General features: G+C 43.2%; 3 protein-coding genes across 7 annotated transcripts in view; 1 reads left to right on the top strand and 2 right to left on the bottom strand.

Moving 5' to 3' along the window:
* Window positions 1–6,330, top strand: part of Fam162a (family with sequence similarity 162, member A) — a 28,927-nt gene extending 22,597 nt beyond the window's left edge. Inside the window, 2 exon segments of one of the 2 annotated variants that reach the window (NM_001399276.1) lie at window positions 3,649–3,757; window positions 5,957–6,330. In NM_001399276.1, coding sequence (NP_001386205.1) covers window positions 3,649–3,757; window positions 5,957–6,049 — 202 coding nt within the window. In that variant the 3' untranslated portion in view covers window positions 6,050–6,330. 2 annotated transcript variants of the gene reach the window in all.
* A 1,079-nt stretch (window positions 6,331–7,409) lies between these two features.
* Window positions 7,410–9,269, bottom strand: Wdr5b (WD repeat domain 5B). Its single transcript, NM_001024766.1, has one exon. The coding sequence runs from the start codon at window positions 8,869–8,871 to the stop codon at window positions 7,885–7,887; it is 987 nt and encodes a 328-aa protein (NP_001019937.1). The 5' UTR covers window positions 8,872–9,269; the 3' UTR covers window positions 7,410–7,884.
* A 3,039-nt stretch (window positions 9,270–12,308) lies between these two features.
* Window positions 12,309–22,066, bottom strand: part of Kpna1 (karyopherin subunit alpha 1) — a 58,614-nt gene continuing 48,856 nt past the window's right edge. For 3 of the 4 annotated variants that reach the window (XM_039088121.2, XM_017597922.3, XM_039088122.2), the window contains 3 exons: window positions 21,314–21,441; window positions 17,797–17,975; window positions 12,309–17,474 (listed from right to left, as the gene is read on the bottom strand). In XM_039088121.2, the coding sequence (XP_038944049.1) occupies window positions 17,287–17,474; window positions 17,797–17,975; window positions 21,314–21,441 (495 nt within the window). In that variant the 3' untranslated portion in view covers window positions 12,309–17,286. The remainder of the gene's footprint in view (window positions 17,475–17,796; window positions 17,976–21,313; window positions 21,442–22,066) is intronic. The other variant, NM_198726.2, reaches the window with a different exon arrangement.

Here is a 22,066-nt window from a genome sequence, read left to right on the forward strand (position 1 = left end):
AGCAAATCGAATCTCAAACTCATCCAACACTGGTCACCTTGGGTATCCCTCCGGTAACAAGGAGAGGTTTCCTCTCCCAGCTGCCTCCCTAACCCTCGGCTGCAGTTAGACTCTCAGAATTTCTGACCTCTGCAGGTCCCTCCAGCCAGGATTTTGCAGCTTCAGTTAGCACTGTTGACACTTTGAACTGGAAGACTTGGGGCTTTATGAATTGCCATGTGTGCTGAGAGATGTTTAACCACATCCCTGGCCTCTACCCTCTTGATGTCAGCAGGACTCTCTTCAAAAGTGTCTCCAGGCACTGTCACACATCCCTGGGGCAAACTTGTCTCAGGTAGAAGCGTTGCTCAGCCTTGTGCTGAATGGCCAGCAAGTTGGCCGGGAGTGAAACTCTCCCCTGTAGTCATTCTCCTCCTCAAAGTAAGGGACTTGACTAATTTCCCTGTCAACACGAGACTATTCCTGGGTCTTCTGGCTCTGGTCTCAAGTCACAGTTGAAAAAGACCAGGGTTCAAGCAGCACATCTTGTCCAGATAGACAGGTTGTATCTGCTTCGTGTTCATAGAGCCCTGCTGCCCCTGCTGGTTGAGCATTCGAGAGCACATGGTTGTCACTGGAATCACTCCAGAGGAAAGCCTTAGTCTTCCTTAACCCAGCTCTTACTTGGGCCCTGGTTTTCTGATATTTTAGCAAAAACAAGATGATCTATACCAGGAGGTGGGACGTGGGGAAGGGGTGCTGTTCAGTGTTTGTTCAGCAAACCTTGCCTCCCGTGTCTGGTTCAAAGACCTTCTCAGAACTGATACTATCTTGCCTTTTATTGTTATCATTATTTGAGGATTTCATATGTACATAAAATGTGATTTGATTTAATTTAGCCACTTATTCCTCCAGCTCCTACCACATTTTCCTTCCAAATTCATGTGATTTTTTTTTTAAACCAAATGTGTTCCTTTTGAGATGGGTGGCAACTGTCATGGCCAAGTTTAAATATGTTTCCCTTTGTAAATGGTCTCTAAGTGTAAACTGTGCCACTGTTTGGGAAGATCGTAAGTTAGATTAGTTGTCAATCATATTAAACAGTGTCCTTTTAAGTTGCTTTTAAAAACTACAGCTTGCAGAGGGTCCAACAGGCTGCATAGAGACTGGAGCTGTGTGGCTGGGAGCTCACATGTCAAACTGTAAGCGGGGAATAGAGAGGGTGAAGTAGGAAAGGCATGTGGCTTTGGAGACCTCAGAGCCTGCCCCCGGCTTCATACTTTGTCCAACAAGACTACGCCTCTTAATCCTCCTCAAACAGTGGCACCCACTGGAAACAAAGCCCTGATTGAAGGGCAGAAAGAATGCTAGCTCTGTGTCCTTGCCCAGGGGTAGACATGACAAGATTCTAGTCTGGGGCCAGGGCCTCAAACAACTTAAGGTTTTAGTTCCTGGGAACCTACCCTTTCCCCTGAAGAAACTGGACTCGTCAGTCCCAAGCCACTAAGTGCTTGATTGGTGACACACTTGAGGTAGCCGATGTTCCTTCCAGGCAGCATTGCGTGATTAGCTTCTTGCTGCCTTTATCCCACTGTGTGAAAGCTTCTACGGACTCTGACCCATTCCCACACCTTCCTCTCAAACTCTCTGAGATTCCGCACTTAATAAACGTGCTTGGCATAAGTCATCGGCTGGTCCTGACTTTCCGTCTTCTTTATTCCCTCATCCTCAGTCCTCCCCCTTAGGAACCTATCACTGAAGAACAGCCTGCTGGTCCAGGTCACCAAGTATTTATTTGCTCTAGACTGTGGGGAGATATTCTCATTCAAATCACACCTGTTAAAAATGGTTTTGTTTCTTGTTTGTTTTTGTGGCCAGCAAGATCTCCAATGATTTCAGTTAGGCAGTTGAGCACTCACTGTCTTTAGAATGTGTCCGCTTCCTCCATCCTGCAGGCCCAGCTTCAGCAACTGGAGAGCTCCACACACACTTCAGCCTCCCAGCCCAGCTCCTACATCACATATGCATGTTCAGGGTCCTTCTGCCTGGGCTCCTCCAGGGCAGTGTTTGAAAGCTGTTACCTTTGCTGATGCTAGGTAACAGGGAAGGACATAAAAAGCACTCCAGTCCCGTTATTTATGGGTAATGTCACACCTGCTAGGTAGACAGACCCCACCTGGAATTCATGTGTCCTGCCTTGAGGCTCTCCTAGGTACCATACAGCGGTTGAGCCACACCTCGTGCCTTCCTTCAGGCTCATAAAGCCTTCTCTCATTCTATCTTAATTTACTAGTATTTATTTAGTGTCTTGGGTAGTGCTTGTGACACAGCAACTGTGTCAACGTTAGACAACTTACACACGTCCCTTCCACCATAGGGGTCCTGGGAACCCGATTCAGGCACTTTGGCCTATGTGCAACCTTCTCTTTAGAGGCTCTTAGGCCTCTTCGGTTTTGCCTGAGAAATTCTCCATGAAGCCACATAGGTCAGCAGTCAGTTACAGGTTCTAGGCACTTCCCAAAGAGCACAGGCTCTGTTGTCAAAGAGCTCTGGCAAACCCTTCACGACAAGATTAACACTATGGGACCATCGGTAAGGGTTTTTCACTGGCCAGACGATCTCAGGCCTTACCAGCTGGAGAAAAGTGACCATTTAGTGCATTATTTGAAATGAAGCCTAAGGTTTGTTTTGTTTTGTTTGTTTTGAGACAGTCTCTGTGTAGCCCTGGCTATCCTAGAACTTGCTATGTAGAACAGGTTAGCCTTGAATTCCCAAAGCTGCTCCTGCCTCTGCTTGGGTTCAAGGCTTCTGCCATTATTCCCAGCAAACATGAATTTTGTCTGAAGTGCACTTTTAGATGAATTGGTAAAAATGGAAAGACTGAATTGGTAACATAGTTTCTAACCTCCCCCAACCCTAAGTCCAAAATTAGAGTAATCAGGGATGCAGAGATGGCTCTGTGGTTAAAAGCACTGGCTGCTTTACCCAGATGGGAGGTTCAATTTCCAGAACCTACATATAGCTTACAAGCTTCTATAACTCTGGCCCTGGGGGATCCGAATCCAGTGCCCTCTTCTGGCCTCCTCAGATACTGCATGGATATGGTGCACAGACACACATGCAGGCAAAACACCCATACATAGGAAGTTTAGAACTGGGTAAAGTCGAGCCTGGTGTGGTGGCACATGCCTCTAGTTCCAGCACTAGAGAGGCAAAGGCTGGCAGATCTCTGAGTTCAAGGCTAAGCTGGTCTCTAGTGAGTTCCAGGACAGCCAGGGCTACACAGAGAAACCCTGTCTCAACCCTCTGTTCCTTCAAAAAGTGGAAAACTGGAGTACACAAAGGATATTCACTCCTCCATGTTTGTTTTCTTTCTGAACCATGTTTTTGCTATAATATAAGCTCATAGCAGAGCCTTTTGAGAGAAGAATGAGTTCAAGGCCAGACTGGACTAGAAAGCAAGAAAGACCCTATCTCCAAAAAGAACAACCAAAAATATAGAGTTGTGAGCTTGGCCCACCCTCTCCAAGGTAGTACGAGGTCCCTAGGTCCTAGCTTCTTTTTCTATTTATAGACACCACTGTGTGCATCGTGATGCACAGAACATCTGGCCCTGCTACAGGTTTAGAAAGAAAAGAGTTAACAATGTTTTTCTCCCCCTGTTACTAGGTTTGAGATGCTTGACGCTGCAAAGAACAAGATCCGGGTGAAGGTCAGCTATTTAATGATTGCCCTAACAGTGGCAGGATGCGTCTATATGGTTATTGAGGGCAAGAAGGTGAGAGTGGGCTCCTCTGTCTCTCCACGCCCTCCCCAAAGATGGGGAAAAGTGGTGATTGGCATGTCCATTTGCTCTGAGAACGGGAATACCTCATAGTAATTTATTGGCTCCAAGAATACTTTGTCTTAATTTACTGACTGGATGCTTACTGCACTCTAGGCTCTTCTGAGTGGTGTCCTCTGCACCTACAGCCTTGCTAGAGAGATGCTACCACAGGAGGAGGAAACGGCAGCCTAGGAGGCTTTAGCAGCAGAGAGAGCGAGCTCAGCAGGCAGAGGCCTGATGACATAAGTTCAGTCCCTTCATCCCAGTAGGCAGTAGGAGAGCCCTAACTCCTAAGACTCATCCTGGACTCTCCACATGCTCCATAGCTCATGTGTGTCCACATGCGCATCCATAGCTCATGTGTGTCCACATGCACTCCATAGCTCATGTGTGTCCACATGCACTCCATAGCTCATGTGTGGCCACATGCTCATCCATAGCTCATGTGTGGCCACATGCTCATCCATAGCTCATGTGTGTCCACATGCACTCCATAGCTCATGTGTGTCCACATGCACTCCATAGCTCATGTGTGTCCACATGCACTCCATAGCTCATGTGTGTCCACATGCACTCCATAGCTCATGTGTGTCCACATGCACTCCATAGCTCATGTGTGTCTGTGCCTGCACACACGCAGTAAATAACTTTTTAAAGTAGTCTTGGCACTTTGCCCACAGTCATGCATCTCCCTAATGACAGAATTTGAACCTAGACATAACTGAGGTGAGAGTGAAATTCCTCCTCGGTACATAATGTGTTCTACAGCACAACTGTTAAGCTCCCTTACTGGATGTGAGAACCTGAGAGAGAAGCTTTCTCATCGACAGGCTTTACAATGAAAGCCCTGAAGCTTACACACACACCGTACACCTTCCAAAACTCATAGTAAGTAAAAAGACAAAAACTTAAAAAGAAAAAATTGAAATGTCCTATTAAACCGTCTTGTTATTAAGATATGGTTGCTTTGGAGGCTGGAGAGATGGCTCAGTGGTCAGGCCCTCTTACCGCCTTTGCAGAGCATACCTGGGTTCAGTTCCCAGCACCCACGTGGCAGTTCACAACTATCTGTAACTCCAGTTCCTGGGAACCTTTTTAAAGAAGGGCTTGTCAACTGATCTTCTCCTGAGCAACTCCAGAGTGAGAAGGAAGTGAGCTGGTGACTCTGCACGCCCTGCAGTCACATAAAAGCCATTTCAGTCTGGCCTCCGAGGAGCACAAAGGGTCAAGGGTGCTGACCTGGGTGAAGTCCTCTTGAAAATGAGCCTGTCCCACTTCACTTTTCCCATCTCCCCACTTGACCTCTGACCTCCCATTCATGGTTCTCAGACTAAAACCTTTAGAAGCCTGTGCACAGGCACATGGGTTTCTAGAACTCCGAGAAATGGCTGGCTGACGTTAAAGATCTTCAGAAGCAAACTACCCCAGGACGTCCTCCAGCACCTTCCAAGGGTGTGTGCTGGAATGAAAAGCCTTTGAGCTAAGATCACTTAGAAGAGATAAGTTAGTTACCAGCTTGCTTCATCCTTACCATTGACAGTTGTTTCCCGTCAGTCTCCTCCCCCCACCAAATTCTTCCCAGCTTCTGAGGCTGCTAGATCCATGTACTTGACATAAACACTGATCTGACCACATTAGCTCCACACAAGTTTTAACAGTTCCCATTGAGGAAGCCAAGGAAATGGAGGCTGCTCCCCTGCTGCCAGCTGCTTTGAAAGGGTGAAGTTCAGGGATGATTCTAGAAGTCATAAGGGGTAATATTTGGGGAAAGCCTGGGATTCCCGAAACTGTTTTATTAAAAGAAAAAAGGGCTAGAAAGGGAGGGAGGGAAGTGTATGCACAGATTAGGGAAGCAAAGAGGGGAAGAGAGAAATGAAGATGAAGTGGTACATCGGGAAAGGAGGGAAGGACGTGAGGAAGACTCAGGATTGGAGAGAGTGCGTACGGGCAGGAGGGGGAGCTGTGTGCTTCTTGGATGGGCTGTTGGGTTCCCAAGTCAGAAGGGAGTGGAAAGTGTGTAGAGGGCATGACTGTCCAGTGTCCAGGCAGCTGACCACCTGGCCTGTGCTGCAGTTAACCCACTGTTCTCAGAATGAGGGGAGAACAGCCTTCCAAGCCTGCTGTCATCTCTTCAAATGTCTTTCCTTTTAGGCTGCAAAAAGACATGAGTCTTTAACAAGCTTGAACCTAGAAAGGAAAGCCCGTCTGAGAGAGGAGGCAGCTATGAAGGCCAAAGCGGACTAGACGTATTTGTGCTGGATTTGGAAAAGCCAGGAGTACGGTTGCAACAAGAAGCCTGCTTTAGAAAGGATAAGGGCTGGGGATTTAGCTCAGTGGTAGAGCGCTTACCTAGGAAGCGCAAGGCCCTGGGTTCGGTCCCCAGCTCCGAAAAAAAGAACCAAAAAAAAAAAAAAAAAAAAAAAAAAAGGATGTGATCTGAGACCCACTTTGCAGACATGTGCACAGATGTGTTCCACTTCCCTATTTCTGCTGTAGAGAAACAAGTAAATTTTCTTAGAGAATGATTTGTCTGTGTTTTGTTCCTTTGATCCAAGTAAAACCTAACCTCCCCACTTCACAAAGTGGAAACAGGCAAATGATTCCAAACTTAGTATTATCTCTTTGGAGCGTCGGGTATGTTATCTAGTATCTACTCACCTACCAAAGGTGACGTGTACATCCTGAGACATGGGCCTTGTACGTTTCTCTTCGGCATACCTTTCTGACAGGATAAGAAGCCAGGGTGCCTTTGTGGAGGCTGGCTCCCCAAAGCCTCTAAAGAAACCAGACCATGCACTGAATAGTCTAGCATGCCAGTAAGAGGAGGCATTTTGGAGAGCCTTTAAGAATGCCCTAGCCAAGAGTTTTGAGGCGCTTATCATTCATCATGGACTTGCTGGTAGGGGCCGCCCACTGTCACCTCCTACTTCATGGCTTGGTTCCCAATTAGTTTCTTTTCTTTTCTTTTTTTTTTTTTTTAAGATTTGTTTATTTTCTTTTGATTATTGAGTACACTGTAGCTGTCTTCAGACACACCAGAAGAGGGCATCAGATCCCATGACAGATGGTTGTGAGCCACCATGTGGTTGCTGGGATTTGAACTCAGGACCTCTGGAAGAGCAGTCAGTGCTCTAACCACTGAGCCATCTCTCCAGCCCTCCCAATTAGTTTCTTTTCTACTCTCAGGGAATTACATTTTGTACTTATGGAACTGCTGGGCCTGTCCTTGTTAGTGTTTGAAAGTAAACACGGCTATCAGTACATCTTCATTAGCCTTGTCCTTGTGCTTCCTAGGTGTCTGGTATTCAGGTAGTTTCTGCTGAAACACTTCACTGGCTCAACGCCTCCCTAGTGCTAACAGATGGCACCATCATAGCCACCACACACACTAGTTCTCAGAGTTATAGTTGTACCCCATGCCACTGTTGGGAAATTTGATGAGACACATTACAATGCAACGCTGCCAAGGGCTTCAGTTTCTAATGGTCCTGATGCTGCCCGTCTATATGTACTTTCTGCCTTTGCTTCATTTTAGGTATCAAATGCTTTTATTTTTATCACTTGCACATTTATCGTCAAAAGGCACTGTGTGTTGGATTGTGTGTTCATTCATAGAACAAACCAGACTGTGATTTATTGTCCCCAACTTGACAGATTAATTTGGCAATTTGATGCCCCATCGTGTAGAATAACACCAAAAATATTCGAGTGAAATGTAAAACATCTCCAATTCTCCCAGTACCTCCCTAATGTCACTGCCCTTAATGACCTCCCAAACCAGAGGCTACAGGTCCCTCCTCCCCCTCAGTCATCCTGTTGTGTCACCTTTCTAGATATTCCAAAAACCATCCCCCTCTGGGAAAGCTATTGAAAGAGAACGAGACACTGTCCAGGGATGAACACACGAGATTCTAGCAGGCCTTGAGATTAGGCCTCAAAAACCCCAGGTCCTAGACTTTTTACAGGGTCTCATTTTGCAAGTTAAAATGTCTCAGTCTCATACAAGGACAATTTGTTGAGCCATGCCAGAATTCAAAGAAACCATCCTTTCAGTTTTGTGTCTAACTTGGCTTTCCTCATCAGTAGTCACTCGACCATATTTTAATTGTCTTGTCGTTTTCTAATGCTGCCGATGCAATGATGTTTTCTGTAGGGTGACAGGCTGCTGAGATCACAACATCTGTGTGACCTTGTAACCTCTGTACAATCTCTTTGGTCTGAAGGTTCCAGATGTAAACCATGTTGTCCTCTGAACCAGACACAACCCACTTTCTGCCAGTAACAGAGAAACTGGCAAATATACAGTATTTCTCATTCTTATGACCAGTGTATGTCTTCAGGCATCTGCCCCTACTGTAGTCCCACAGTTTAAGAGTACTGTCCAAAGTTGCAGTGAGAATGTATTTACCATTTGGAGAAAATTTTACAAAAGACACGGGAGGGTTACCTTCATCAGCAAGTGTTCTTAAACACTGGCCTGACGCAGCATCCCAAATTCTACAAAGACCATCATAGCTTCCGGACACTATCAAGGACCCATTACAATGAAAATGTACGGCAGAAATGGGGTCCGAATGAGCAGACAAAGTCTTGAGGCACTTTCCTGTTTTCACTTCCCATATTTTCACACTCTCATCAAAAGATCCTGAAACGATGAGGTTGGATGGTGGGTTGAAATCACAGCAGAAGACGAAATCGCTGTGCCCCTTCAGTGTTTTCAAACATTTTCCAGATCTCACATCCCATAACTTGAGAGTTTTATCGTCTGAGGCAGAAACCAGACGACTAGAATCTGAAGACCAGGCAACATCTGATATTTCCAGACTGTGACCATAAAGTGTTTTCTTACATTTCCCATCATAAGCTCCCCAAATTATAATTAGTGCATCAGCTGCAGAACTTGCTAGCCACTCGCCATTAGGACTAAACTTAACAGATGATATGGCCGCCGAGTGCCCTGCAAGAGTAAGTCTGAGAGCATAGTTGGGTTTCTGTGGCTCTTCCACCCGCTGTGGGGCAGAGAGGGGCGACTGTGCTCTCTCCGCTGGCAGATGCTCGGTTGCCATGGATCCGGCTCGACAATCTGCGCAGGCGTCCGGCCCCGGCCCCAAACCTTACAGAAGATAAAACTTGCCGTTGGAAGGCGGACGGTTTTGATTGTAACAGGAGATCCTCTTTAAGGTCCGTTCCCAGTCAACAGCAAAGTTTGGAACACTCCGCTCTTGCTTTCTTCGATAGCATCACAGATCACAGTGGTCCTGGGATCCGTAATCGTGCCGGGTGCTGTTAAAGGACTAAGACGACCAGCGGTGATTGGGGGCTGCACCTAAAGTCGTCTTCCACGCCCTCCCAAGCTCCAAAATGTCGGGAAATAGTGAGCAACGGATGACGTCACACGAATCAGGATTTGAGAGGCTCAAGCAGAGCCCAGGACGACGCCAGGTACACACCCTTCCAGGCTGCGCACGCGCCGAAGGAGGTCAGCATTTGCTTCCGGTTCTCCGGAACAGGAAGCTGACACTGAACCGGGTTTTTTCCCTGAGAGGTTTGGGTGCAGGAAGGGGAGCAGCAGGCACTTCAGGAAGGCTGTGCATATTGAGGGGGCTTCTGCCCACGCCTACCCCGACTGAGTCTAGCTGTCACAAGGTCTGCTTTTGTAGCAAGGAGACTGAAACAGAGCCAATGCACAGACTCTAAGAACCCAAGATTTTGATGGGAGCAATCAGCAAACCTTTGGTTTTTAACCCAGAAAGTTTACGCTTCCGCAGGAAATAGATAGTAATTCAGGTTCTTGATACGTCAGAGCTCTGTCTTGTCAATAAAGCAAGACTGCATGCAACTGCCCTCTTCATCAGGAACATTTTGTTTCAGTGTGTCCTTTTTTACTGGTACTTTCTGATAGTCATGTCATAGTCGAACCTGAACTCATGGTCCTAATGACTCCCATTTCCAATGTGCTGAGGCTGCAGGTGTGGACCATCATTTCTATTCACGAGGGGGCAGGGACCATGGTGTTGACCCAGGGTTTCGGGTTTCACTGTTGCCCAGACTAGACTAGAATTTAAAGCCTGAACCTCCAGAGTACTGGGATTACAGGATTGCTACCACACCCGGATTGCCTCTTTTTTGTACCGCGTCCGTTGGTGCTGGTTACTGGCCAAGCTCCCATTCCAGCCCCTTTAAATTGGTGAGGAGAGAGGAAGAGGGGAAGAGAGAATGGATTACTCTCGTTGATTAGGTGTATGTTTTGTCTGCGTGTGTGTGTGTACTTTGTGAATGCACTACTCAGGGTCAGAAAAGGCATCCCATTGTCTTGAAATTGGAGCTGCAGATGGTTGTGAGCTGCATATTGGTGTTGGGAATCCAGTCCAAACCCTCTGAAGAGCAGCCAATGATCCTAACCACTGAGCTACATCTTAACTGTGACTTCTGATATAGAGACTATATCATCAATTCAAAACTTTCCATTTTTATTAACTCACCTAAAACACATTGCATAGCTAAGTAAATACATATTTTTATAATGACTAAAAGCCAAAATGAAATAATGGGTAAAACCTAGGAGCTAACAGGATGGTGCTGGTGGTTTAGTTCACTACTACACACATGAGGGACAAAAGGTGCACAAATTTGATGTCGGTAAGATTTAGACGTGACTTTACTTTGAAGAGTAAAAAACAGTTTGATTTGTAGGATATTTGTTTATAAATAGCATCGGGACTTCCAGAAAGAAAAAGCTGTGAATAACAGACTTTTCGTCATTACTCATATTCTTGTATTAACAAACTATCCTAACAAATTAATAGGATTTGCTTGGTTCTTGGGGAGGAGTGGGCTTTGGTGACTGTGTTCAACAGGAAATAGTAATCCCCAGGTGGCAGCAGTCAAGAGTAGAATCTTGAGTTCCTAAGCAATATCATGCCTATCCTTTTCTAACAACCTACCCTTCTCATAAGACAAGGTGACCTCTAAGTTTTGTTCATTGAAAAAAATCAGAACTGTTTCTCCCAAGCCTCCCATCTATATAACACAAATGCTCATTTCCCACCTCCTCAGTAGTTTTTAAATAGAAGTACTGAAAGTCATTTTTTAAAAATGTGCCAGACTTACATGGCCTTGGATGATTACTCCTTTCAGGGCTGTTTTAACTGGTTTCCTTAAAGCAGCTCTTGGGACTACAAATCCAGTTCCCAAGCCTCTACCCAATCTGCAAAAACTAGTCAGAATAAACAGGAATGAACATCACCTATAACTGAGTAGCTTTTAAAAGTTAAAGATGATGCAGCATTTAAGGTGTTGATTGATCCATAAACTTTAAAGCACCATCTTCTGCAAGCCAGAAATCATCAGTAACTAATTACCAAGGCATGTGAGTAATCATGCTACCCTGTAAATCATGTGCTTACAACTTGTTGCCCACACAACTTCCAAGTCCTGTACTATTTTGTCCCCAACATTGGTCTTTTGTGTTCTATCTTCTCCTTACCTGTTGTTCTAGTTGTTACAGTCCCTCTTCTGGACTCCACTAATTTCCTTTTGTCAAGTGAGCATGGACAGAAATGTGTAAAGCATAATTTTATTACTGCAAATGAGCATGCATACTTAGTAATTTTCAAACGTGGGTCAGGTTGAAATATGGGTCAATAGGCAGAATACTTGCCTAGAATTCTCAAAGCTGCAAGTTCAGCCCTCAGCACCTCTCAAGAGTTGGGTGTAATGGTGCCTACCTTTAATTCCAGCACCCCAGCATTGGAAGCATGGGAGCCAGTTCAAAGTTATCAGCTACAAAGCTGGCCTGGGCTTCATGAGACTCTTACCTCTCTTTACACGCATGCACCGCACGCACACACACCCCCTTATGTAGGTGAATCATGGGCATAAATCACTCAAGCTTTGTGGTAAATCTGTACAGTCCACAATTGTGTACTGAACATGAAACAGTTTACAGGAACCAAAGCTATGTTTTCATTTAGAGTTTAGTTTCTTTCATAAAACTACCTGGCCAGTAAACCCCCAAAGAGTGAAACTGTCAGAGTAACAAAATATACCAACTTTTTGTTTTCTTTTGTCTCATAAGCCTAGAGGAATAAAGCATTCTTCTGTAATATATGCAGTATGTGAAAATGGGAAATCTCGACAGTCTAGCCATCTGCTCCCACCTCAGGTGGGTATATTAACAAAACTTCTAAAACTTCAAAGTATATCAGGACAGACTAATTAAGGTGCTATCTGCTATACATCAAATGCACTGGAGTGTTATTTGCAGAGTAAACCAGCAGCTTTTCCTCTTCCTGTTATTGCTTTGATGTGACTAGATTTCTGGTTCGGAAATGTTTCTTTTCATAAGTCTTCAGGTCCCTCTTTATATCCTCAAAGGTAACTACAATTGAAACACTTTGTTGAGACATTTGCTTTAACAGTTGTCAATTCTGGTTTTAGCCAACTCTGAGAGAATCCCAATGAATTTCCTCTTGTAATCCAGCACCCATTACTATCACAGGTGTATATTCCTCATTCACTATTTATTGAAAATTGACCATGTGCAAAGCATTCACCCAAGGCCTGGCAGAATGCATACAGTACAAAGAATCAATAGCCATTCCAGATCAGGTGTACAAACACTCTTTTGAGAAAGGGCACAGGATGGTCAGAATGTTTTGAGGTAGGAAATAACCAATGGACAAACAAAAGGGATAGGTTCACGGGGCAATCTACGTTTAAGAGAGCAGGGCAGGCTAACGTCACGCCCATGGTGCTACTCAGAAGACCAGATACTCTGCACCCCAAAGCGTTTTTGTTGTTGTTGTTGTTGTTCATCAGTATCTCTGTTTTCACTTAGGTCATTAAATTCATAACCAACAAATGAATTTCTTTTAAACCATTGTTGCACTCGTCTGACTATATCTAATGACAGTTCATCTATCCATATATGCAAATTAATAGCAATAGTGATATATGAGATGGAGCCACTTCAAAGTAGTGCCAATTAGGAATGGTTGGGAACAATGGTCTAATACAAAAGGTTTGCCCACTGATGACTATTAAAAAATCTAGCCCAGGACTTCCTGAGCACAGAAATGTTGTCTGACCATGAGAAACAGAACTTGCAAAGGCTTTCTCCTTTGGACAGCCACATCTAAGAATTATGACACTGAAGGGAAGTAATCCATTAAGTCTTAATTTTCCATCTTCAATAGCAACTAGAGGACTGATTAAGGGAACTCAGTCAATTAACTGGAACAAAATAGACACTAAATATGACTTGCGTTTATTTGACCTAAAGGAAAACAAAAATTTGTCTACTCTTAGCTAAAAACTGAACCTTGGCTCCACTAATATTCCCTCTTACCTGGAGCCTCCAGATGATCTTATGACCAACAGAAGTTTGACACTTTGTAAAAAATTAAGGTTTGTTTTCATCTGCGAGTGCTTGTTCCCGGGTATGCACGCGCACCATGTGTGCACGTGGTACCTGAGAAAGCCAGAAGGTGGCTCTGGCTCCACTGGAACTGCAGTGACAGCAGCATGAGCCACCTGACAGGGGTGCCAGGATCCCCACCCCCTCTTCAAGGGCAGTGACTTCTCATAACAGATGATCTCTTAGCACGAGCCATCTCTCCAGCTCCAGCAATGACATATTTTTAAAATAGTAAACATCTATTTTATTAAACATTAACCTGATGTCTTAGGACTTATTTTTCTAAGCTGTCCTTTCCTGACAATAAAGAGTATCACAGAATGTCATTTATATTACAAATATACTTAGTCACATCTGGTCTCCAATTACTACCTTTAACTAATTTTGAATGATAGGAAAAGGTAGACCAAAATCCTTCAACTCTGCAGATAGTTGATTTGTTTACCCCAAACAAAAGGAAATGGCTCTACTAATTTAGGACTTCAAAATGAAACTGCAAGTGAGCAAACTTGGGAATGTGGGAGTCCCCCTCTCAAAAGCTGACTCCTGGGGCTGGGGATTTAGCTCAGTGGTAGAGCGCTTGCCTAGGAAGCGCAAGGCCCTGGGTTCGGTCCCCAGCTCCGAAAAAAAGAAAAGGGGGGGAAAAAAAAGCTGACTCCTTTTTCTTATGGTACTCAACACACTTCCCAACTTAAATAAAAAGGTTTAGCCCCTAAAAACAGCTAAAATGGCTTGCTTGTTGATATGAAAAATGTCCCAAATTTAATCAGAAATAAATCCCATAACCCAAGGAAAACCTGTTTTACAATACAGCCCCATGTTTGGGGTCAGACAGCTGAAATGTTTATTAGCACTACAGAAACCAACCAAAGTTGCCAGTAGGTGGTCATGTACAACAGAATTTGGTTGACAAATTATACTTACATATGCTTTCTTAGGCATAGTCAGCAGCAACTGGAACAATTCAGACTTATTATAGGACAGTAAGGCTGAAGAAACACCCAGGGTCCAACAGCTCTGTCTGGTGTGGGGACGACCCCGGCGCAGCAGAGCTTCCTTCCAGCAGTGGGCGAGTGAGGGCAGTCTACAAGCTCTGACTGGTGGCAAGAACAAGTGTCCACAGACGAGTCTCCTAAATGTGCTCTACATCAGGCATCTGTACTCTCCCAATTATTTCTCCACCCAACTGTATTGACCTTCTGGTGCTTCAGGTGCCAGATACCTTTATATCTCAAATTCTCTGAATGTTTTTTTCTTTTTAAATCAAAGTTCTCAGTATTAAATACATACTTGGAAAGTCTGGAGGGAGACTGGGAAGTAACAACAACAAAGCCACTTTGCCCTGATCACTATCTAAAATCCTTAAGAGGTTTTGTGTTATAAATACTAATAACATGCTTCTGTAATAAGTAATACCTTTCTGATAAAAATATTCAAAAGATTAAACTAAATTAATAGATTTTGCCAGGTGAAAGACTAAAAATAGGATTTACAAGTAACCCCTAAAATTCCACTTGCATTAAAAAACAAAAAAGTCTGTGTTGTAAATACTCAGTTCCATAACATCTAAATTTGCTGGGGTTTAGCTGACTCCAATGTTTACACTTAAACAATCGTTTTACTATAAAAACAACGTTCAGGATATTTAAAGTTCATGAACTTCTGGTCAGGCTTAAGATAAAAGAGCTCACACTGATGAATGGACCTGAACTCACGGGGTCACCCTGATATTGCTACAAAAGTTCCAGCTGTATGCTCTTGGTAAGGTGGGGTGACAACTCTGTGTGCTTTGTATTTCTTTTCGATCAAACGCGTTTATAAGATGCAAAGGTTTTAACTATCCAATAGAAGGTACATAATTTAAAGCATTATCTAGAAATAACATGTTACCAGTAATTTACAATTTAAAAAGAAATCAGCCACAAGAAAAGTCAAAGCTAAAAACAAAATTTTTACTATGAATCAGTGCTTCTATTACCCTTCTCAAAGAAGTGATATTGTAATGTGATGTAAAGGCAACATTGAAAGTTCATCTTTAAATTAACCACCTAATTTATCCCTAAAATTACAAAGAATCAGTCTTGTACAGGTCAAGTTCAGTAAACTAACATGTTCTCTCAGCACAAAGCAGCACTAGAAAACAACAGGACAGATGGGAGTTGAATAGTTTTGTAGTGTCTGCTCCATCAGTAACAGACATCAGACGGCATCCATCCCAGAGCACAGACACAAGTAAAGACTAGGGCAAGAACGCCTCACACTCTTGGCTGAGCAATGTCCTTTGTCTCTGGAACTTTCTAGTTTGAATGAAACAAATTTTTCAAAGTAAATCAGGTCATGTAAGTTGGCTGCTTAAATAACATCATGATGAGGTATGAAAGCTCTGAATATTCCTTACATTCAGCAGGATTTACCAGAGATGTGCAATAGCTTGTCAGGGCAACTTCCAGATAATAGCTTTTATCTATTTTGGGGTTATGATGAATTCTAGAAGAGTAGTCTAAAAAGATTTCAAAGGGTATGCTCTGAAACAGACTTGAGCAACTTTTCCTTCAGAATTCATTTTGAATAGAGTATCATTAAAAAAAAAAAAAAAAAAAAAAGACTCCTCTCTGATAGTGTGTCCCAACATTGAGCCAAGATGGCCAACTAGCACCGAGAAGTCACATTGAACTCATTTGCAGTTCTCTTGGCAATCATCCTTTTTATCTTGTTTCTTCCCCTTCTAGTCCAAGCACAAATGTGGGTCAGTGAGCACAGAACTGGAAGCGCCATTTGCAGGTACATTACAGTCATCATTAGATAAGCAGGAGGTGGGCGTGTTCTTCCTAGGTACGGGAGGGAGGGTCGCAGGAGATGGAATAAAACCAGGGGACACTGAGGTTATCCGATCACTGCCCTTTAGTCTAGAGGTCACACTGCGGAGACTAGTATGCTCTTAAAGGTAAGGATGCTGCACTGTAAGAGCATGTATGCAGCATGACTACATCAGAATCGAGCTGCACTCAACAAAGGGAAAAAAAATCCCTAAGTAACATTTAAATACGTGTTATCTGCCAGTCACAAAGAGGAAAAGCACCTAGGGTGAACTCCAATTTACCAGGACCTTGATCAGGACCACAAAGCCTGAGTATCTTTTGTAATGCAGAAACACAGCCTTTAGTTGCACTGGTTTAAAGAAAGTGGTGGGTTTTGTGTTCTTCTTACAATTTAATTGAATTTTAGAACATGGTTTCACTTAAGGACTATTAGCCTTCATACCAGCATTAAAACTGAACCACTTCCAAATCCTAGGAAACAAAACCAAAGAGAAGCAAAAGCCATACAAACTAATATATGCTTCTCTCCTTCCTGCTTTAAGGAAATCTGCCAAGCCAGGATCACATTTAAAAGTCAAAGTGTTAATTCTTCAGCATTCCTGACAACTAGAAGCACATTCACTGAAGGCTGAAGGTGAGGGATTGGATGGTTTAACTTTAATATCTGAAGAAAATGACTCCATTAGAGGAAAGAAAACCATCCCATTTCAATAAGGATTAATGCGAATGTGGCTAGAAAAAGCCACCAGGTACTCCAAGGGTTGATTCACTGTGGAAGAACTCGAGAAGAGTACTCTGACGTATACACAAGTCTAAATATCTCCCTTGTCCAAGTAGTTGTGTAAAATTCAAGATAAAGGTTTTAGTTTTATCTTTTAATGTCATTTTCCCCACTTTACGGAATGAGGAAGAGTCCTCTTTTTCCCCCACAAAAAAAGGGAGCCACATTAGTATGTATACATTCCCATGACTCTAATGTAAGTGCGGATCTCCAAAGCTTAGGGATTTTTCCATAAGAGAGCGGGCCGTTCTAGTCACCCTTGTAATAAAAGGGTATTCCACCACAGAGAGCCAGAGGTTTTCCAGATGTGTGTAAGAGAGCAGGTGCGCAAGGCAAGCAAATGAGCGCAAACAGTATTATGGAAAACATTTGAGAAATTAGCTCCATGAGGACTGTGGGCTCCACAAGAGGACTTGACTGGGTAGCCTGGTCTGACACAGGAACAAGAAAGCAGAGGGTTGCTTCAGAGCTGGAAACCTTCCATGGGAGCCTCACACTGCTGGAAGATGTACTGCTGCTGGCTAAGGTCAACCTGGGGTGCGATGCTGCTGTCCTCGTCCTCCGTCCCAAAGTAATGCTCAATAAGATCAAAAGCCTTCTGATAGATCTCCTGGTTTTCATGACTCTGTAAAAACTCAATTTTATCCAGACCTAAAATGAAGAATAAAGAAGAATCTTTCTTGAAAATCTCAGTAACTACATTCTTAACTCTACTTTTTTGATATAAGAATTCTCTACATAAACATATTACATAATCATATAGAAATGATTGTTACTATTACATCTGAAAGCTAATATTATAAATTAACATTTTAAATTAAATGCACATGGTAAGCAGTTTCTGGCCTAAGGAAGCAAAATTTCTCTTACGTTGTCACTGTGTCACCCAGTGTTCCCGTGTTCCTGTTTTTATCTGACTATTGTTCATTTCCTCATACACAGCTAAAAGCTGCCCAGTCAAAGTCTTACTTACCATATGCTTCCTCAATCAAAGCACAGTAAGGGTTAATTCCTGAGCCATTTCTTTTGGCTTCTTGTTCCCCAAGCCTCAGGATGTTTTCTAAGCCATTTAGGGCAACCTGTACAATTTTTGCATCCATGACAGTGAGGAGATCACAGAGTGGCTTGATACAACCCAGTTCTACTAGGTACCTGAATCAGTAAAAAAGGACAATTTAGTCATACAAACTATTCAACTGTTAGATTTTTATTGAACTGTGAGGCATCTTCAAGCCTGCTGTACAAATAAAATATGTTGTCAACTATGGAACTTTAGGGAGGACTTTGTTTAGCTCACACATCTTGACTACAGTCCATTATTGAGGGAAACCTCTACCAGTCTGCAGAACCACTAAGCCATCTCCTTCAGCCTCAACCAGTACATAAAGATTGATAAGTTAGAAGTTAGTTATTATTTCTACATGTAGGCACACTTCTCAAATACACACTGTGTGAGCTAAGAGAAAAAGAAACCAATGAAGGACTCCACAGCTGTTATCTTTTAACTCTAGCAGGACTTACAATGCAATGCAGACTAAGCATAAAGATATCAGACACAGACCTCTGTATCACATGCACAGCAGATATTCACACTCCCCATCATTCCACTCTCTCAAGTTGTATATAGAGAAAACGGAGATAACTGATGGAGCTGAAACCTGTCTACATGGAGTGTTACTGTGGAACTTCGTGCTAGTCTTTACAGCCTTTCTACACTGCTTTAAACTTAAAATACATATATAGATTTCTAGAAGGAAGAGAGAACACAGAAAACTAATATTATACTATTACAATAGTATATACATATGGGTATATATAGTATAGTATATATGATAAAGATGAAATCACTTCTAATGACATGGAGATTAAGAAAATAATCAAAATCCATCTTATCAATTTAAAAAAGAAAACATCTCACAATAAACTAAGGATAGAGGAAATATGATAAAGAGCTTAACAAGAAAGTTAACCTAGCATCATATTTAAACAAAAACAAAGAAGCAGCAAGGGGTATTCTCTAACTGTTCCTACTGCACACTACATGCAGACCTAAGCAGTATTTTTAGAAAGGATTTAAAAAGGAGTATAGAAAGGAATGGAAGAAAAGTCTTCCATTATTGTCTGTGCAGGTTAGGAAACACACACACACACACACACACACACACACACACACACAAACGGAGGGAGGGAGGGAGGGAGGGAGGGAGGGAGGGAGGGAGGGAGGGAGGGAGGGAGGGAGGGAGGAAGGGAGGGAGGGAGGAAGGGAGGGAGGGAGGAAGGGAGAGATGTTGTGTGAACACCAAAAGGGCATTCTATGCTATCATCAGCTAGGCACTGGCCAGGGGCCTCGGTCGTGAGTTAAGGGTCAGACAGCAAACTCTTGGCTCTGAGTTAATTACTAGTGTATTTACAAGATATTTTATTTAGAAATAGCTGAGAGTAGTTAACACACAACAGTCCAGTTTACTTTACATCGTTTTCAAAAATGTCAGAAATGCACAGAATAGCACATTTAATGTGACTTATTCATTTGTTGTTGAGACATATCTGCTCCTAACAACTCCCCATTCATGGATTCAGAGACACTGAACATCCCTACCTCCAGATGAGGTGGTACACTGTGGCAAGGTAGCCAGCCATTGGGCAGAAATTGCCTATTCTTCTACAGACCTGTCGTGTTCATGAGAGGACACAGTTACAGGACAGGACAGCTTAGTTCTGCCAAGATAGAAGAAGCTAGCCATAGTAGTTCCTGTTTCAAAGGTCTGTTAGATGATCTAGGCCAGAAGGCCGCAGACTGATGCTCCGACTTCCTGACACACTGGGGCTGTATAGGTAGGCAGCTGCCTCTACAACTTGTCTCAGCTCTGGAAGCTGTGCTAGGCTTCCTATATTTTCAGATAATATTGGTTATTCTTGGATTTCTGACAGGGTGGAAGACTAATTATAATCTCATAGCCAACCCAGGCTATTTAATATTTAACACTGAGAGAACATATCTGAGGATAGTTTTCAGATAGTTTACAAACTAAACCAGAACAAGATAGATACGAAATTATAAGCCTTTTGTAAGTTAGGATATATAACAGCGTGTTCTATTTAGTTGACAAAAATGATAAAATGGGTGTTAGGTGTATTTTTTACTTTTTAAATTACAGAAACGGTAATAGTTCTACTCAGTTTATTTTTGAGAGAAAAGGGTTTTTTGTTTTGCTTTTGTTTTGTTTTTAAATTGGACAGAAAAGGTAGTTTTGGCAGAGCCTTCCCATAATGAATAAAGATTTCAAGGGAGCAATCACTGGGCAAGAAGGCAGACTTCTGGGTTGGGAAGAGGAAGAGGGGAGGCAGGAGGAAGGAACTTCCTTTTCAATGGGAGAGAGCATGGAGACACAATGTAAGTAGCCAAAGGCTGTCAGTTTAAGTGGTGGATCCACCGGGATTTACCACCAGAAGATTTATAACATAGAATAGCTTACGGATGGGAGAGATGGCTCCGTGGTTAAGAGCAATGACTGCTCTTCCTAAAGTCCTGAGTTCAATTCCCAGCAACCACATGGTGGCTCACAACCACCTGTAATGGGATCTGATGCCTTCTTCTGGTGTGTCTGAAGACAGCTACAGTGTACTCACATACATGGAAGAATAGCTTACAAAATTAGGATACTAGGTTCTGCGTCCAGCAATTGTGTTACCTGTTGATTCTAAACTAAGATTGTGTGGTGCTTTCCTTCACGCAGTAACTCAACTGGGTTCCAGAGAAAGTACAGGGCAGAACTGTGGTGTGCACCCCAGCCAGCCACATGAATTTGGAAGTGCAGTGCAGGCATGGCAGCAGTTGGCCATGGGAACTTCTCAGGCCAGGTAGAGTCAGAGCCAATGTGGGTAAGACAGGCCACAGTTAAAAGGAAAGAATGTGGTCTCAGCCCGTCCGTCTTGGCCTGTCTGCTGGGATGGGCTGCCTTTTTATAGTTCACACAACAGAGATTCGTAACACACACAGAACGGGGGGTGGGGGGCAAATAAGTCTTTTTTTAAAAACCTGAAAAGAGAGAGAAAACAAGTATTGAAAACTAAATATAAGGGTTGCACAGATGGCTCAGAAGTACACTTGCTACTCTAGGACCTGAGTTCAGCCTCCATCACCCATACCAAGCAGCTCACAACCACATGTAACTTCAATTTATCTAGTCTTGCAGGCACTTACATTTACATGAAAACACACACACACACACACACACACACACACACACACACACACACACACACACCACTCATACATGAATAACTAGAATTGTAAAAATAAATCTTAAAGACGAAATGTACTTCTGAGTCTAATCATAACACTGATAATTTCCCAAAGTGCCAGACTTAAGCATTCAGTCAAGAAATTCCTTTCTTAGTGACCAAGGTTTTAGGTTATATATTGGGGATGGACAGAGGTTAAACCTGTTTTCCTTTAATTTGCAAGATGCTACCTAGGTAGTGCTTACTTGATCTGCTCAGCTGATCCTCCAGAAGTTGCATTTGTGATGGCCCAAGCAGCTTCCTTTCTCGTCCGGAACTCTGCTGTTTGCAATATACTGATGAGAGCTGGGAACATGTTAGCGTCTATCACAGTCTGAAATTGAAGGAAAAGTTAAAAGAATAGGAAGTTACATGAATTGTAAAATTATTACTAATTGTCATTATAATTTGTTTTCTTTTTGTTTTGTCTTTTGAGACCAAAACCAGCTCCGACTGACCTGGAGCATGCTAAGTAGACAAAGCTAGCCGACAATTTACAGTTCTAACTGCCTCTGGTTCCTAAGTGCTGGGATTAAAAGTGCACCTTTTGAACTAACTTGACGAGAGAGAGAGAGAGAGAGAGAGAGAGAGAGAGAGAGAGAGAGAGAGAGAGAGTGAGTGTGTGTGTGTGTGTGTGTGTGTGTGTGACAGAGAGACAGAGACAGAGACAGAGAGAGAGAGAGAGAGCGCACAGACACAGCACTGACTCCCCCCTTCCACCATGGCTCTGAGGATGGCAGCTGGGCCTTTGGCTCGCTCACTCAGCACCTGTTCTTCCTGCTGAGGCTTCCCTCACACAGCCGACCGTTGTCTTAGGAGGCTCATACTTATACCACAGGTAATACCCTCATGGAGTTTGTGGTTAGAAGAGATGGCAGTACATAAATTCTCACTGTACAAGACTGGCAGTGAGTTTTAATTCCTAGAAGCCATTAGAAATATCAGATGTGGTGGCACGC

Source organism: Rattus norvegicus, chromosome 11, assembly GCF_036323735.1.
Source record: "Rattus norvegicus strain BN/NHsdMcwi chromosome 11, GRCr8, whole genome shotgun sequence".
NCBI lineage: Eukaryota > Metazoa > Chordata > Mammalia > Rodentia > Muridae > Rattus > Rattus norvegicus.